Here is an 18,891-nt window from a genome sequence, read left to right as displayed (position 1 = left end):
TTTTTTTTTTTTTAGGCTCACTTGTTCAGTCACGCTGTGGGGAAGGAGGGACGCTGCAAACAAATAACACTGGTGTGTGCTCGCAGTGCCTCAGCCACACTGGGCCTGCCCCCGCTCACGGCATGTGTAGCCTCCCTGCCCACACTGCTCAGGCTCTAGGTTGCTCCACTGGGAACTATCCAAGGCCGGCCCAGGGCTGCTTGCACCTCCCAGGTCTAAGCCGCTCAGGTTCAGGCACTCGGGTAGTCCTCAGAGGCGCAGACTCAGTTGGGCCTGTGTTTTGTGCCCTTCCCAGGTCCGAGCAGCTCAGGTGATGAGGTGTTTTGTGAACACGATTGCTGCGACTTACTGCCTCCTCGCAGCTTGGTTATCTAGGTGTACAACCGGCACACCTTCTCAGGCGGATGTTGACAGTCCAGAACCCCAAGAAGTTTTAGTTAGCAAAGAAGCCTGCTTACAGTTTTGTAGATAATGTCTCTCTGGGGCTGTGATTGCCCCCTTCTGGCTCTGGCTGCCTGTCACCGGAGGGGGATGGTCTGCAGCCAGCCATCTCTGTTCAGTCCTTTGTTCCGTGCGCAGGTCTGGTGGTGTCTTAGGTTAGGGCTGGCTTTTTGCGTGGTAGATATCCCACAGTCTGGTTTTCTAGCCCAAATTATTTCGCTCAGATATCGTTCAGGGTATTCAGGCCAGACCTTACTCTAAGCGGTGCAGCCTGTGCCGCGCCTCCCTGCCCAGCCCCCGCTTGCTAGTGGTGTGGGCAGGCTTCTGCACTGCTTCTCCGCTGGGGGAGTTACCGTAGGGCTCGTAATCTGTGGGTTTTAATTGTTTGTTTATTTTTCTTCCCTGTTATGTTGCCCTCTGTGCTTCCAAGGTTCGGCACAGATTCGGCAGTGAGAATGTTTCCTGGTGTTTGGAAACTTCTCTCTTTTTAAGACTCCCTTCCCAGGAAGGAGCTCCATCCCCTCCCTCTTTTGTCTTTTTTTTGTCCTTTATATTTTTTCCTACCTTCTTTCGAAGACAATGGGTTGCTTTTCTGGGTGGCTGATGTCCTCTGCCGGCATTCAGAAGTTGTTTTGTGGAATTTACTCGGCGTTTAAATGTTCTTTTGATGAATTTGTGGGGGAGAAAGTGTTCTCCCCGTCCTATTCCTCTGCCATCTTAGCTCCTCCTCCTCTGCTTTTTAATATGCTGTTGAGGTTTGTCATAGCTTTTTTTCCAAGGAGCAAGCATCAAGCATATTTAATTTTAGGGCTTCCCTGGTGGCTCAGATAGAATCTGCATGCAATGAGGGAGACCTGGGTTTGATCCCTGGGTTGAGAAGATCTCCTGGAGAAAGGAAAGGCTACCTACTCCAGTATTCTGGTCTGGAGAATTCCATGGACTGTATAGTCCATGGGGTCGCAAAGAGGTGGACATGTCTGAGACATATAACTCCAGTCCTTAAACTCTGGGATGTAGAGACTTATTTATTTGTAACTTGTCATGGCACTAGAGTTATATTCTTAAAAAGTGTCATCTGGGTTTCAAACATAGTTGAAAAATGTCTTATTGTCTTGCTAGATAAAATAATTTTTCTTGAAAAATACTGTAAGCTGTCACTTATATGTGGAATCTAAAAAAGCCAAACTCATATAGAGAGTAGAATGGTGGTTCCTGGGACTCTAGGGGAAATGGGGAGCTATTCTAAATTCCAGTTAGAAGGTGACTAAGTTTTGGAGATCTAATGCATTGCATTTTGATTATAGTTAACAATTGTGCGTTATACATTGAAAATTAAGAGCAGATTTTATTTTTTTTATTTATTTTTTTGCTAGGGCATGTCCTTTATTAAGGCTTTTGATACACATCATGAAATTGCCTTCCAGTGTACTACTTTGTATTTCTATTAGCAGTACAGGTGCTAGTTAAAAGTGACATGATTGTTTGTTTGTTTTAAATATTCTCACCTCAAAAGAAGAAATTGTAGTTATATGAAATGGCAGAGGTTCAAACTAATGGTACAGTGCTAATCATTTTGCAGTATTTAAGTCTATCAAATCAACACTTTGTAAACCTTAAACTTGCACCATGTTTATATCTCAATAAAGCTGGGACAATTGTTTAAGAAGATAGTTATTTCCTTAAAATGTTGAAATCTCTTGAACTTGAAATACAGTTGTGGTATTATCTTCATAATGGCAAGAATCAAAGAGGAACTGAACTAAAGAGCCTCTTGATGAGGGATAAGAGAAGAGTGAAAAAGCTGGCTTAAAATGAAACATTCAAGAAACTAAGATCATGGCATCCAATCCATTACTTCATGGCAAATAGATGTGGAAACAGTGGCAGAGTTTATTTTCTTGGGCTCCAAAAATCATTTCCAGGCTTCTCAGGTGTCACTGGTGATAAGAACCCGCCTGCCAATGCAGGAGACACAAGAGACATGGGTTTGATCCCTGGGTCCGAAAGATCCCCTGAAGGAAATGGCAACTGACTCCAGTATTCTTGCCTGGAGAAGCCCATGGACAGAAGAGCCTATAGAGGAGCCTGGTAGGCTATAGTCCATATGGTCACAAAGAGTTGGACACAACTGAAGCGACTGTTAAGTTGGATACAACTGAAATGACACACACACACACACACACACACATACACACAGATCACTGGATGGTGACTGCAGCCATGAAATTAAAAGACACTTGCTCCTTGGAAGAAAAAGTATGACAAACCTAGACAGTGTATTAAAAAAATAGAGACACTACTTTGCTGATAAAAGTCCATATAGTCACAGCTATGGTTTTTCCAGTAGTTATGTATGGATGTGTGCGTTGGACTGTAAATAAGGCTGAGCACCAAAGAACTGATGCTTTCAAATGGTGGTTCTGGAGAAGACTCTTGAGAGACCCTTAGACTGCAAGAAGATAAAACCAGTAAATCCTAAAGGAGATCAACCCTGAATATTCTTTGGAAAGACTGATGTTGAAACTGAAACTCCAATACTTTGGCCACCTGATGTGAAGAGCCAACTCATTGGAAAAGACCTTGATGCTGGGAAAGACTGAGGGCAGGAGGAGAAGGGGGTGACAGAGGATGAGATGGTTGGATGGCATCACTGACTCGATGGACATGGGTTTGAGCAAGCTCTGGGAGATGGTGAAGGACAGGGAAGCCTGGTGTGCTGCAATCCATGGGTTTGTAAAGAGTTGGACACAACTTAGCGATTGAACAATAACAACAAAAGTCAGGCAGAATGCTAGGCATTGATGATATATCAGTGAGCAAGACATGCATTTTTTTCTGCCATGCAAATGTTTTACTCATTTAATATTGTACACAATATCACAGTTTACTACACATCATCTAGTATTAGACAGACTTCACTTTGAGACCTGGGTCTGTTACCTACAATTGTATGAACATGGTCAAGTTTCTTAGCATTCCTCGCTTTTAAAATGAGAGGCATTAAAAGTATCCACTTAATGGGAGTTTTTAAAAGTATATCTATAAAAATATTTGGCATACCACTTGGCACTGATTTCTGCATTCTTACTGGAACTACCTAATTTAATGAATATAATCTTATAGACTTTGCAGCATTTCTTTGGTATCTTTGACTCTACTCTTTTCACTCTGAAGTCCAACTTCTACATTGCTGATTAATTAGCAACTCATCCCAATACCCCTTTTCCCCAACCATTTCACACTTACTTCTTGCCCTCCTCTGACTATGCTGGGCTCTTCCACCTCCCTGCTTCATTCATATTTCATTACCACCTGTCTTCTAGAGTTCTTGTTCTCTCCTTGTTGGCCTTCTGAACATATACTTTTTCTACGAATTGCTTGTCAAACTCTATCTCCTTGAGGAGAAAGTCAGACATTCGTTTTCTCCATATTTCCATAGCTCCTGTGTGCCTGTTATAGTCGAGTCATTTGTAACTTAATTATCTGTGGGGGCCCATGAGATAAAAGGCTATGTCTTGTTGTCTTGGTATCCTTTGGTGTGACACAAGTGTAGCTTGATTCTAGATGAATGTTTAGTTTCTATGAATGAATACTTAGTCACCCTGTGTTAGGCATTATGCTGGTGATAGTATGCACTTATGTATGCCCCAAGAGGTACACAATGTGAAGTTGGATGAGGAACATAAGATTCATGCAATGGATGAATGTACTATTTCATTTACAATTAAAGGGTGTCAGATTTAGCCTATTCATTGTTTTGAAGAGATAAATTAACAGTAATTTAAAATTTTTGGAATTTCCCTGATGGTCCAGTGGTTGAAAATCTGTCTTTCAATGCCGGGGATGTGTGTTTGATCCCATATGACATGGGGTAGGTAACTAAAACCGCCGCAACTACTGAGCCTGTGTGCTGCAATGAAAGATCCCGTGTGCCGTGCCGCAACTATGACCTGACACAGCCAAATAAATAAAGTTTAAAAAAAATATTCTTTCAACTTACCTGTTAGTGAAAACAGTTTCTTTGTAAGTTTTGCTCCTTTAAGGAATGTATTTTTATATACCCAAATTTCAAACTGTCCTAGCTTCTTATGGTATAGGTAGATGAGCATTATCTCTATGTTTCAAGTGATTTACTATAATTAGAGGGTGTGCTTCAATCATGAGTGGAATCTTGCATGTGACACTGAACTAAACCACTTGCTCTGTGCTTTCTAAATTTTGAGATGTTTAATGTAGACGTCTTGGGCAACGGATCATAGCATTTTGCAAAAGCTGAAGTGATCGTTCCTTAGTTTTAATTTTTCAAGTTGTAAGAATTTTTTTCTTTTATCAGCTTGCACAGTTTAACAAGTGTGAAACCAAAAATATTTATTAGTTTATTTATTTTTGTTTTTATTTATTTATTTTACTATTTACATATGTATTTTCTTTTTTTAATTTTTTAATTTTATTTTTTAGCTTTACAATATTGTATTGGTTTTACCATATATCAACATGAATCCGCCACACACGTGTATTAGTTTATTTAATATGGTAGTGTGTATAGAATTGCTATGTATAGTATTTGCATATAGTATTCAAAATAATTTAATTTTTATTTATTGATACAAGTCATGTTAGCACAATGGTAGTCCTTAACATTATCATTTGAGTCTTAACCATTGTATCTCAAGTTCAGAAGTGCTTTTTAGAGCAACAAGAATTTCAAGTTCATAGACCGCTGTGCTTACAAAGTAGTTTTTAATTTGTTGCCTCTAGTGAATTATACTTACTTGTTATTTTCTGGATGATTTTGGGTGACTGTGGCATTGGAAATAGGACATAAGCTTACTTTTTTAAAATCTGTGTTCTTAACAATTGTGAGAGTATTTTTAATGTTATGAAAGATGCAAGTTAGAAGAAATTCTCATTTTCTCACCTGTGCATGAAGACCCTAAGTCCTTTTAAGATACAAATCTTCAAAATATAGACGAAAGCCTTGGGATATTGTCAGTGGTGCATGGAGTTTTGTTGTTCAGCAATGTAGTTAGATTATAACAATTTTATTTACAATGAATTTCATATTTAATAAGAATTAAATACTAAATTAAGAAGATCAAACCAGTCAATCCTAAAGGAAATCAACCCTGAATATTCACTGAAAGAACTGATGCTGAAGCTGAAGCTCCAATACTGTGGCCACCTAATGCAAAGAGTTGACTCGTTACAAAAGACCCTGTTGTTGGGAAAGATTGAAGACAAGAGAAGGGGATGACAGAGGATGAGATGTTTGGATGGCATCACCTTCTCAGTGGACGTGAGTTTGAGCAAGCTCTGGGAGATGGTGAAGGACAGGGAAGCCTGGCATGCTGCAGTCCATGGGGTCACAAAGAGTCGGACATGACTGAGTGACTGAACAACAACAAGAAATTAATAATTAAAAAAAAATATCAACAGTGAATATTGTCATTAAAGGAACATAAGTTTAATTTGTATTAGAATTTTTTAGTTACAGTATAGTGGTGATGATGTAAGGATTTTAGCAAGAAGTTTTAAGGAAGGGCATTTCAGACAGCTAGTAATCAAACCAGGAGATAATGGTTTATAATCCAACAGAGAAGAGAGATTTAGGAGGAAGAGAAGATGAACACTGTCAAACTAAAGGGAAAAAAAGCAACCAAAGTTAAATAAGATAAGGACAAAATATGATATATTGGATTAGCTAATTACAAAAGCAGTTTCAAGGGAGCAGTTGGAGAAGGAGCCAGATTGCAGTGAATATAATCTATCTTGTTTTTTTTCATTCACACTTGAGAACTAGACAGAAAATTGCTATTATTATCAATTCTGACTGGCATTATTGTTAGTGAATACAACATATGTTGAAGTTCAGTCTTGTAACATGACAATATGAGATGAGTGGTGATGTTTTTATCCTAGCAGGTGACTTTCTAAGCTTCTGTCAAATATATTAAACTAAAATATATGTGAAATACTAATAAAGATACTGTTTTTAGCTTAGACTTTCTACTTCTTGATTAACATGAATTTTAAGAACTTCTTTTTCAAACCAACCTCTTAACTTGGCTCTCACAATATTTAGACTCTATAGTAAGCTTTCAAAAATATATAATATATTTAGACTATGTTTTATAACTATATTACTGACTCTGTTTTATCCCCTCACTTCTGGATGGGGAGAACTTATAGGGAATAGCAAACTAAGCCATGGACAACATAGACTGGTTTGCATTCTAACAGGACCCTAGCAAAGGGACCTGGCTTTTCCTGTCAGATTTTTGGGACCTCCTTATAAGATGAGATAGATAAGAAACAAAATATGAGTATATGTAGACAACATATAACTGATTTCAGCCAAAGTCAAAGAAGAAGCAACAGGGTAACTCTACAAAGAAGGTTTATTTGCGATACAAACTCAACTCTTTCATCTGTGCAGTGTTCTTCCTCAGGGTGGATCTTACTATTGATAGATCATATATGATCCTGCTTGAAATTACTATATAATGCATTGTGTATATTTATTTATCATTATAATTCCATTATTAAAAGGTAGATTTCCTTTTGCCATGGCATCTGGGAATAAGTATGAATTGAGAAAACAAAGACTTTTAACTCTGTCTGGTCAGATTCCTTTTCTAGTTTTGTCTGCTTTAGTTTTTGTGAATGAAAGAATGAATGCAGATCATTCCACAGTTTTAATTCCTTATTTTGTCCCTTCCTTCCTGGGGTCTAGCTGACCTGCATGTTTTCTTTGAGATTACTATTGTAACTTAAGCAATTCTGTTTGTTCAAGATAACCTGGTGCTTGTCTCTGCTTGTGTACCATAGAGTCCCTCTCTGGTTATATTTCCCATTTAGCAAATGAATTGTGATAATTAAAATAATAATATTGAGTGGACATAATAGCCTCTTAAAAATTATTCAATGGTGAAGGAAATTGCTAAGTAAAATATAATATTCATGGTAATTACAGAAAATGGGATATAATATTGAAAAACAGCTAGATTAGCAGCTTTTAAAAAGATCATGCTCCACGGGTTGAGGGGACCCAGGAATGAATAGGTGGAGCACAACGGATTTTAAGGCAGCAAAACTACTCTGCATGATAGTAAAATGGTGGGCACATATTATTACACATTTGTCAAAACTCAAGGATATATAACATCAAGAGTGAAAATTATGAACTTTGTTTTAAAGTAAACAATGAACTTTGGATGATAATGTTATATAAATATAGGTTCATTGATTGTAACAAATGTACCACTGTAGTGTACAATATCAATAGTTTCCAGGGGAGGAGGTTGTGTGCAGGAAGTGAATGGGGGTACATGGACAATATATTTATATTCAACTAAGTTTTCCTATGTATCTAAAACTACTCTAAAAATATTTAAAATCAAACAACAACAAAATGTTTATGCTCATTAACATCTTAGAAGCATCTAGAAGATGAACTGAAATTTACTTTCTCTAAATCAAAATGAATGACTTAACCTATTGGGGAAATTTGTGTACCCAAGGGGACTGCTTCTCTTGCTTTGGTCACTAGCTACTCTTCTGATAAACATTTAAGAAGCTATAAATTCAATTACTTGTATTATATCTTTTTAACATTTGCTTCCATTTACCCCTAGGTTTGAAGTTTGAGGAAATCCAAGAAAGATTTGGTGAGGAGTTCTTTAATATATGCTTTGATGACAATGAGAGAGTCCTTCGAGCTGTAGGTGGCACATTGCAGGACTTTTTTAATGGCTTTGATGCTTTGTTGGAACATATTAGAACTTCTTTTGGAAAACAGGCCACTCTAGAGTCACCATCATTCCTATGCAAAGAGCTCCGTGAAGGTACTCTTATACTCCACTACTTCCACCCTCACCACATTGTGGGGTTTGCAATGCTTGGAATGATTAAGGCTGCAGGAAAGAAGATCTATCGGCTGGATGTGGAAGTGAACCAGGTCGCTGAGAAACTGTGCTCTGATGGTTCAAACCCAGGCAATTGTAATGGCCTCGCTTTCCTTATCAGACAATGTGAAAATGCTAATATCACGAAGAACCTTCCTCAGGGAACATCCCAAGTTCCTGCGGACCTCAGAATTAGCATCAACACCTTCTGCAGAGCCTTCCCTTTTCACTTGATGTTTGACCCCCACATGTCAGTCCTTCAGCTGGGGGAAGGCCTAAGGAAGCAGCTCCGATGTGACACTCACAAAGTGCTCAAGTTTGAGGACTGCTTTGAGATCATTTCTCCGAAGGTTAATGCCACCTTCGAAAGGGTTCTGCTGCGCCTGTCCACCCCATTTGTGATTAGGACCAAGCCTGAGGCTTCTGGCACTGAGAATAAAGACAAGGTAAGTGGCCATGTTGATATGGGTGATAGGAACTGGGAGATTTCATAATTCTTTTAGTATATTACATGCTGGCGGTACTTATAATTATTTAGGCAAGAGAACCTAGAGTGCCATTTAGAAAATTACTGGTTTCTGGATATATATAAAAAGACTTGACCCTATTCCCAGCCATTTTGCATATTGTCTGCCTGTTTCATTAATCTATTTCATCACATAAAAAGCAGACATTTATTATTACTAGCCATGGTAATTACAAAAATGATAGGATTTACTAAAGACCTGATACTATAAATCCACGAATATTTCCACTGATTGAGTCAAGCTCTGAGAGAAATAGTAAGACTCATTTCAACATTGTGGGAATTACTTGCCTTATCCTTAAATAAATATAAGTAAAAGCTAGCTACACTTTGATATGTTATGTTCTAAATTTCACAACCTAGGAACTCTGGTTTACATCCTATTTTTCTTAATATGCAGAACAATATATTAAGTGCCTATATCAAAATTTATAATTAAATTTTAGTGTTGAAAAAGAAACATTTCTTTAGAACATTTTCACTCCTTGAGAGAATACACTGGAATTATTCTATTTTTTAAATTTAAGGAATATTAAAGCTGTGGTTTTGCTTTCTAGAAGTATAGTATTTGGCTAGGAGGGTTTGAAGCATTTTGGGCCTTAAAATTGAAGTTAATATTATTGAAAATGTGCTTGAAGTAAAATACATTGTTGTCAATGTTGATTGCTTTATAGATTTTATAGATTTTAGAACAATTAATTTAATTTAAAGTTACTGCTTCAAGTTTTCCCCCCTATATTTCATCTGGCTTGTATGTCTATTTAATTTGTATGTCACAGTACGAAATAGACACAATGAGAGGATGACTCAAATGTCAAGGCCCCCTGCAAGTTCCAATAATAGGAAACTGCTCATTAAGAAGATCCAATTATAATTTAAATATGTTAGTGGTGGTTTAAAAATAAACCAGCAATAGACAGCATTTTTATTTAAAATAGGGATAGCAGTCCTCTTGTTCTGTTTACATTTCTGCTTATTCACCTGGGTTTGCTAGAATGAGACATTCAGGAGGCTACAGTTAGTCCAAACAAAATTATAGTCAATAAAGTTATGACACGGAATCTTAACCAGATGAGTAATATTTTTCAGTTATTTTAGTGTCAAAATTATAGTTTTCTAAAACACGAAAAGAAGAAAATCAGAATTAAAAATGATGACCCTGTTGATAAATTTGGCCTTGATTCATGATTTCTTCTGTAATTGCTGGCCTTGTTAATAGTTGTCTGAAGTTTCCAGTTTTATATTGGACTTTTATAAGAAAGTGCTATTTTTCAACAGTGTAAGATATTTATTCTTTAGTCTACAGTGAAGTCTTTCATTGGAATGTAACTATTTTGGCTATGCACATACTATCAGTTAGCTACCACCCTCTTCCATCAAAAAGGAAAGCAACAAAAAACAAGAGCTAATCATACAGCTGAATGATGGTAAATCATTTTCAGAGTGAACTGTATTGCTTTCACTAAACCATGATCTTTGTCATTTTGTGTTGTCAGTTAGGGTTAACCATATAGCTAGAGGCAGAATACTCCTGTGAGCAATTTGATGAGGTAGTCATCATCTTAGTTTCAGAGAATTTATATCTTTATTCTGCAGTAATAAGGTCTAAGGACATGTGTTGATTACCAGAAGCAAGAATGTCACTGAGAGGCATCTAATAGATTTCCAAAGAGAGGCAAAGGGGAATCTGATTTTCAACCAGGAAGAGCTCAATCTGTTATTAAGATTAAGTTAAATTATTTCCTGACAACTTAGGCTGCCTATCTTAGAGAGTTATTTGAAAAGATTAAATGATATAATCCATGTAAAATTCTTATATCCTTGGCTTCAGGGTTAAGTGTTGATTAAATGCTCATTATTATTAATTCTACCACTGTTATAATTATTGTTCCTTTCCTTTTGTAATATTCTTCCTATCCATTCACCTCTCCTCTTGCCTTATGGAAGTAAGTACTGGAGATCAGTAGGTTGAATAATTTTGGAGAAGTACCAGGTCTGCCTAACATCATCATGAAATATGATTTGGGTTTATCTTCTTAATAATGACTAGAAGACTATTTGTCACAAATGCTATAGGATTGGTTGTTTGAGTCTGCTTTTTTATTTACAGACTATCATTAAAGTCCCTAGCTTTCTTTTTTTTTTCTTTTTAATTTATTATTTTATTGAAGGATAATTGCATTACAGAATTTTGTTGTTTTCTGTCAAACCTCAACATGAATCAGCCATGGGTATACATATATCCCTTCCTTTTGAAACTCCCTCCCATCTTACTCCCCATCCCACCCTTCTAGGTTGATACAGAACACCTGTTTTGAGTTTCCTGAGTCATACAGCAAATTCCAGTTGGCTATTTTACATATGCTAATGTAAGATTCCATGTTAGTCTTTCCATACAGCTCACCCTATCCTCCCCTTTCCCTATGTCCATAAGTCTATTATCTATGTCTCTTTCACCATTGCTGCCGTGTTAATAAATTCTTCAGTACCATTTTTTTAGATTCTGTAGATATGCATTAGAATACAATATTTATCTTTCTCTTTCTGACTCACTTCACTTTGTATAATAGGTTCTAGGTTCATCCACCTCATCAGAACTGACTCAAATGCATTCTTTTTTATGGCTGAGTAATATTCCATTGTGTTTATGTACCACAGCGTCTTTATCCATTCATCTGTCGATGGCTATCTAGGATGCGTCCATGTTCTAGGTATTGTAAATAGTGCTGCAATGAACAATGGGATACACGTGTCTTTTTCAATTTTGGTTTCCTCAGGGTATTTGCCTAGGAGTGGGATTGCTCTGTCATATGGTGGTTTTATTCCTAGCTTTTTTAAGGAATCTCCATACCATCTTCTAGGCTTCCCTCATAGCTCAGCCAGTAAAAAATACACCTGCAATGCAGGAGACCTGGTTTGATTCCTGGGTCGGGAAGGTCCATGGAGAAGGAGATGGCAACCCACTCCAGTATTCTTGCCTGGAAAATCCCATGGACAGAGGAGCTTGGCAGGCTATAGTCCATGGGGTCGCAAGAGTTGGATACGACTTAGAAACTAAAACACTACCACCATATCATCTTCCATAGTGGGTGTATCAATTTAGATTCCCACCAACAGTGCAAGAGCGTTCCCTTTTCTCCACACCCTCGCCAGCATTTATTGTTTGTAGACTTTTTGAGATGGCCATTTTGACTGGTGTGAGGTGATATCTCATTGTAGTTTTGATTTGCATTTCTCTAATAACGAGAGATGTTGAGCATCTTTTCATGACTTTGTTAGCTATCTGTATGTCTTTTTTGGAGAAATGTCTGTTAGGTCTTCATCTCCTTTTTGATTGGGTTGTTCGTTCTCCTGGTATTGAGTTGTATGAGCTGCTTGTATATTTTGGACATTAATCCTTTGCCAGTTGTTTCAGTTGCTTTATTTTCTCTCATTGTGAGGGTTGTCTTTTCACCTTGCTTATAGTTTCCTTTGCTGTGCAAAAGTTTCTAAGTTTAATCAGGTCCCACTTGTTTACTTTGGTCTTTATTTCCATTACTCAAGGAGGTGGGTCATAGAGGGTGGGTCTTGCTGTGATTTATGTCATTGAGTGTTCTGCCTATCTTTTCCTCTAAGAGTTTTATAGTTTCTTGTCTTACATTTAGGTCTTTAATTCATTTTGAATTTATCTTTGTGTTTGGTGTTAGGAAGTGTTCTAATTTCATTCTTTTGCATATAGTTGTTCAGTTTTCCCAGCACCATTAATTGAAGAGGTTGTCTTTGCCCCATTGTATATTCTTGCCTCCTTTGTCAAAAATAAGGTACCCATAGGTGCATGGGTTTATTTCTGGACTTTCTATCTCGTTCCATTTGTCTATATTTCTGTTTTTATGCCAGTACCATACTGTCTTGATGACTGTAGCTTTGTAGTATAATCTGAAGTCAGGAAGGTTGATTCCTCCAGCTCCATTCTTCTTTCTGAAGACTGCTTTGGCTATTCAGGGTTTTTTTTGTTTGTTTGTTTCCACATGAACTGTGAAATTTTTGTTCTAGTTCTGTGAAAAATATCATTGGTAATTTGATAGGTGTAACACTGAATCTGTAGATCGCCTTTGATAGTATAGGCATTTTCACAATATTGATTCTTTCTACCCGGGAACATGGAATATCTCTCCATCTGTTTATGTCGTCTTTGATTTCTTTCATCAGTGTCTTATAATTTTCTGTGCTTAGTTCTTTTGTCTCCTTATGTAAGTTTACGCCTAGATATTTAATTCTTTTTGTTGCAGTGGTGAATGGGATTGATTCCCTAATTTCTCTTTCAGATTTTTCATTGTTAGTATATAGAAAGGCAAGTGATTTCTCTGCCTTGATTTTATATCCTGCAACTTTGCTAAATTCGCTGATTAGCTCTAGTAATTTTCTGATACTATGTTTAGGGATTTCTGTGTATAATATCATGTCATCTGCAAACAGTGAGAGCTTTACTTCTTATTTTCTGATCTGGATTCATTTTATTTCCTTTTCTTCTCTGATTGCTGTAGCTAGGACGTCCAGAACTATGTTGAATAATAGTGATGAAAGTGGACACCCTTGTCTTGTTCCTGATCTTAGGGGGAATGCTTTCAGCTTTTCACCATTGGGAATAAAATTTGCTATAGGCTTATCATATATGGTCTTTATTGTGTTGTGGAAGGTTCCTTCTATGTCCATTTTTTGAAGTTTTAATCATATATTGGTGCTGAATAGCATCAAAGGCTTTTTCTGCATTTATTGAGATTATCATATGGTTTTTCTCTTTCAATTTGTTAATATGGTGTATCACATTGATTGATTTACATATAATAAGAGTCCTTGCATTCCTGGAATAAACCCAACTTGACCATGGTGTATGAGCTTTTTGATGTGTTGCTGAATTCTCTTTGCTAAAATTTTTTGAGGATTTTTGTATCTATGTCATCAGTGATATTGGCATGTAGGTTTCTTTTATTGTGTTGTCTATGAATTGGTTTTGGTATCAGGTATCCACCTTGTAGAATGAGTTTGGAAGTGTTCCTTCCTCTGCAATTTTTTGAAAGAGTTTTAGAAGGACAGGCATTAGCTCTTCTCAAAATATTTGATAGAATTCTCCGTTATAGTCTCTTACAATCCTTTGTATTTCTACACTGTCTGTTGTAACCTCTCCTTTTTCATTTCTGACTTTGTTGATTTGATTCTTCTCTCTTTTTTTCTTGATGAGTCTGGCTAAAGGTTTGTCCATTTTTTTTTTTTTTAAATCTTCTCAAGGAATCAGTTTTTAGTCTTATTAATCTCTACTATTGTTTCTTTCATTTCTTTTTCATTTATTTTTGCTCTGATCTTTATGATTTCTTTCCTTCTACTAATTTTGAGGGTTTTTTTGTTCTTCTTTTTCCAGTTGTTTTAGGTGTAAACTTAGGTTGTCATTCAATGTTTTTCTTGTTTCTTGAGGTAGGATTGTATTACTATAAACTTCCCTCTTAGGACTGCTTTTGCTGCATCCCATAGGACTTGAGTTCTCATATTTTCATTGTCATTTGTTTTTAGAATTTTTTTATTTCCCTTTTGATTCTTTAGTAACCTGTTGGTTATTTACAAACGTGTTGTTTAATCTCCATGTGTTTCCGTTTCTTACAGTTTTTTCCTTGTAATTGATATCTAGTCTCATAGCATTGTGGTTGGAGAAAATGCTTGATATGATTTCAATTTTCTTAAGTTTACCAAGGATTGATTCGTGATGCAAGATGTTGTCTATCCTGGAGAATGTTCCATGTGCACTTGAGAAGAAGCTGTATTCTTCTGCATTTGGATGGAATGTCCTGAAGATATCAATGAGATCCATCCCATCTAATATATCATTGAAGACATGTGTTTCATTATTAATTTTCTGTTTTGATGATCTGTCCATAGGTGTGAGTGGGGTGTTAAGGTCTCCTACTACTCTTGTGTTACTGTCAATTTCTCCTTTTATGTCTGTTAGTGTTTGACTTTTGTATTGAGGTGCTCCTATGTTGGGTGCATAGATACTGAAAATTTTTATGACTTCCTCTTGGATTGAACCCTTGATCATGTTGTAGTGTCTTTCCTTATCTCTTGAAATTTTCTTTATTTTAAGGTCTATTTTGTCTGATATGAGTATTGCTACTCCAGCTTTGTTTTGCTTCCCGTTTGCATGGAATATATGTTTCTATCCTCTCACTTTCAGTCTATCTGAGTCTTTAGGTCTAAAGTGAGTTTCTTGTAGACAGCATACATATAGTCCTTATGATCTGTAAAATTTCTGTAGAGAAATTAGCTGAAAGCCTTATGAGGGTTTCATTTACATCTTTCATATAAATATATATATATATATTTATTTTCATATATATATTTCATATGTATCTTTATTTTTATCTTGCTGTCTTTGGAATTCTCTCCTTAACTTTTGCCATTTCAATTATAATATATCTTGGTCCAGGTCTGTCTGGGTTCATCATATTTGGAACTCTGTGATTCCTGTGCCTGGATATCTATTTCCTTCTATAGGTTTGGGAAGTTTTCAGTCATAATTTCTCCAAATACATTTTCAATCCCCTTCCCTCTCTTTTTCCTTTCTGGACACCTGTAGTGTAAATTTTGGAATGCTTAACATTGTTTTAAAAATCTCTTAATTTCTTTTTCTGAGATTTCTTTTTCTCTCTGCTCTTCTGATTGGGTGATTTCCATCATTCTGTTTTCCATATCATTTCCATGTTCCTTCTGTGTCATTTCAGTTCAGTTCAATTCAGTCATTCAGTTATGTCTGACTCTTTGTGACCCCATGGACTGCAGCATGCCAGGCCTCCCTGTCCATCACCAACTCCCAGAGCTTGCTCAAACTCATGTCCATCAAGTTGGTGATGCCATCCAACCATCTCATCCTCTGTCATCCCCTTCAGTCTTTCCCAGCCTCAGGGACTTTTTTAACGAGTCAGTTCTTCGCATCAGGTGGCCAAAGTTTTGGAGCTTCAGTTTCAACATCAGTCCTTCCAATGAATATTCAGGACTGATCTCTTTTAGGATAAACTGGTTGGATATCATTACAGTGCAAGGGACTCTCAAGAGTCTTCAACACCACAATTCAAAAACATCAATTCTTCAGTGTTCAGCTTTCTTTATGTATCACTTAGTCTGCTATTAATTCCTTGTAGTATGATTTTTATTTCAGCTATTGTATTATTCATTCCTGATTGGGTCTTTTTATATTTTCTAGTTCCTTGTTGAAATGATCAGTGTTTAGATAATTTCTTCTCCCTAATACAGTTAACATTTTTATTATCAATGTTTTGGATTCTTATCTGGTGAATTGTTTGTTTCAGTATTTTTTTTTCAATGGTTTACTCTGGCCTTTTCAGTTAAGAGGGCTTCCCTGGTGGTGCAGAGGGTAAAGCATCTGCCCACAATGTGGGAGACCTGGGTTCAATCCCTGGGTCGGGAAGATCCCCTGGAGAAGGAACTGGCAACCCACTCCAGTACTCTTTCCTTGAAAATCTCATGGACAGAGAAGCCTGGTAGGCTACAGTCCATGGGGTCACAAGGAGTCGGACACGACCGAGTGACTTCACTTCACTTTCAATTAAGAGTAGTTCCTCTGCCTTTTAACTTTAGTTACCTTTCTGTACTTCTATGACTTTAGTTGAGACAGTTACCTATTGCAGTTTTGAAGGTATTTTCTTCAGTTCAGTTCAGTTGCTCAGTCGTTTCCAACTCTTTGCGAACCCATGAAATGCAGCACCCCAGGCCTCCCTGTCCCTCACCAATTCCCAGAGTTCACACAAGCTCACATCCATCCAGTTGGTGATGCCATCCAGCCATCTCATCCTCTGTCATCCCCTTCTCCTCCTGCCCCCAATCCCTCCCAGCATCAGAATCTTTTCCAATGAGTCAACACTTTGCATGAGGTGGCCAAAGTACTGGAGTTTCAGCTTTAGCATCATTCCTTCCAAAGAACACCACTCCTTTAGAATGGACTGGTTTTTTCTTATATGGAAACATATCTATGCAAAGTGTGTATGCTCAGCACCTTTGATGGGAGGACTGAACTTGACATGGACAACAATCACATCTTTCCTAGATGTGTGCTGGTGTCTATCACCTTGTTATATAATGACTGGTGGGGGTCCAGATAGAGTGGCTAGAGACAGCACTGTGTATGAAGTGGGACTTCCTCTCTGCTCAGTGGCCATCACTGCTCTGTCAGAGGTAGAAGTTTTGTCTCAAGTTCCAGGAGCAGAAGCCTTGAAGGTTGGCCTTGTTGTGGCTCTGTTGCTGCTGCTGCTAAGTCGCTTCAGTCGTGTCCGACTTTGTGCGACACCATAGAGGGCAGCCCACCAGGCTCCCCCGTCCCTAGGATTCTCCAGGCAAGAACACTGGACTGGGTTGCCATTTCCTTCTCCAATGGATGAAAGTGAAAAGTGAAAGTGAAGTCCCTCAGTTGTGTCTGACTCTTAGCGACCCCATGGACTGCAGCCCACCAGGCTACTCTGTCCATGGGATTTTCCAGGCAAGAGTACTGGAGTGGGATGCCATTGCCTTCTCTGTGTGGCTCTGTTAGGTACATATTTCCCCTCTCTCTGGCCAGAAACTTTGCATCAGAGGAGTTGCATAGTGCCCAGAGGTCTGATGCACTGCATGTGTAGGTGTCTACAGCCTCTGGTGCAAGTCCCCTTTGTTACTCACAGAAAATCATTACCCTCTGCTTCCACCATCTCCACTCTGCTGTGAAGCTTCTTTCCTGGGCCAGTGGGGTCCTAGGTGGATTCTTGGTGTGTGTTGGGTTAGCTGTGGTCTAGTGCTCACCATCAGATATCTGGGCTGCTTCTGAGGTACTGCTTGAAGAAGCACCAACTTCCTTCTTGGGACTGGGTTGCCTCCATGTCCCATGGTCAAATCTTTTCTCTGGTCCTTCTCACCCTAGATTCAGTGCCATGCTGTGACATGGAATAAGCAAGAGTAGGGTGTTCACTTTGCTTATTTGGGGGCATGTTGAGAGTCAGTTGCAGGATCCCCAGCAGAGCAGACCTATCTCTGACCTGCCTCAAGGATTAGCTAGCATGTGTGCACACTTCAGGAACAGAGTCCAGTCTTTTTCTTAACTTTCTGTTTGTTGCAGTGGACCTGCACCTAGACTAGGGGATGTATCTTCTCCACATAGGTCCAGGACTGGGATGCCCAGCCTGTGGCTTCACATGCTTACTCTCCAGGGTTTTCACCTGAGTGTCGGCTCATGTAATTGCCCTTTTTATCCAAGTCCCCTCCCTGGACACAAATCCAAACTCAATTGCTTCTCTTCCCTTCCTGCTCAATTGCATATTTATTTTCCTTACACTCTTGTTTGAACAGGAGTCCTTCTGCTAGTCTAGAGTTAGTTTTCAGTGAGAATTTGTCAACATACGTATTTATTTTTGATGTGTTTGTTGGGGAGAGATGAATGCCACATCCACTTACTCTGTCGCCTTGATATCACTACTTCCAAATTGAAATTATAATGCAGATATTACTGACACTTACCCTGGTATTTTTTCTTGATTCTTTTTAATGCCAGTAATGTTAAAATTACTATATAGTAGATGTTATATTACTATATAGTTACTTATTCTGTATGTTATATTACTGTATAGTTACTTATTCTGTATATTTAAAGGACAGGTAGGTGATTGCATGGTGAATTATATATTCCTTATAGTAATCCTCATGCTTAATATATGCATTTTGCTGTGTTTTTATTTTTGTTGGCAAGAAAGTCTACATCTTTGAAATTACAAAAGAAAGTGCCCTTACTTTCAGATATTTAGTTCTAGTGTAGGTTCTGATGAGTGGGAAATTAGCCCCTTTAGTTAAAAATTGTTGAGAATTTTTCTTTAATTTTTCATTTTGTTTTTAACAGTATTATTTTATTTGTCTGGTAGATTTCAGATTCAGTAAATTAAAATTTGAACAGATGTTTTGTGTGTGTTGTCTACTTCCTGATTTTTAATGGTGCTCTCTATTTTCACACTAACATTT

At 37.7% G+C, this 18,891-nt stretch overlaps 1 protein-coding gene across 1 annotated transcript in view; it reads left to right on the top strand.

Annotated features, from left to right (window-relative positions):
* The window catches only part of GUCY1A2 (guanylate cyclase 1 soluble subunit alpha 2), a 506,039-nt gene that overhangs the window by 160,667 nt on the left and 326,481 nt on the right, over positions 1 to 18,891 (top strand). Inside the window, exon 4 of the mRNA XM_027563856.1 lies at positions 8,076 to 8,791. Within this exon, the coding sequence (XP_027419657.1) occupies positions 8,076 to 8,791 (716 nt within the window). The remainder of the gene's footprint in view (positions 1 to 8,075; positions 8,792 to 18,891) is intronic.

Source organism: Bos indicus x Bos taurus, chromosome 15, assembly GCF_003369695.1.
Source record: "Bos indicus x Bos taurus breed Angus x Brahman F1 hybrid chromosome 15, Bos_hybrid_MaternalHap_v2.0, whole genome shotgun sequence".
Lineage (NCBI taxonomy): Eukaryota > Metazoa > Chordata > Mammalia > Artiodactyla > Bovidae > Bos > Bos indicus x Bos taurus.
This window is presented reverse-complemented; position numbering and strand designations above follow the sequence as displayed.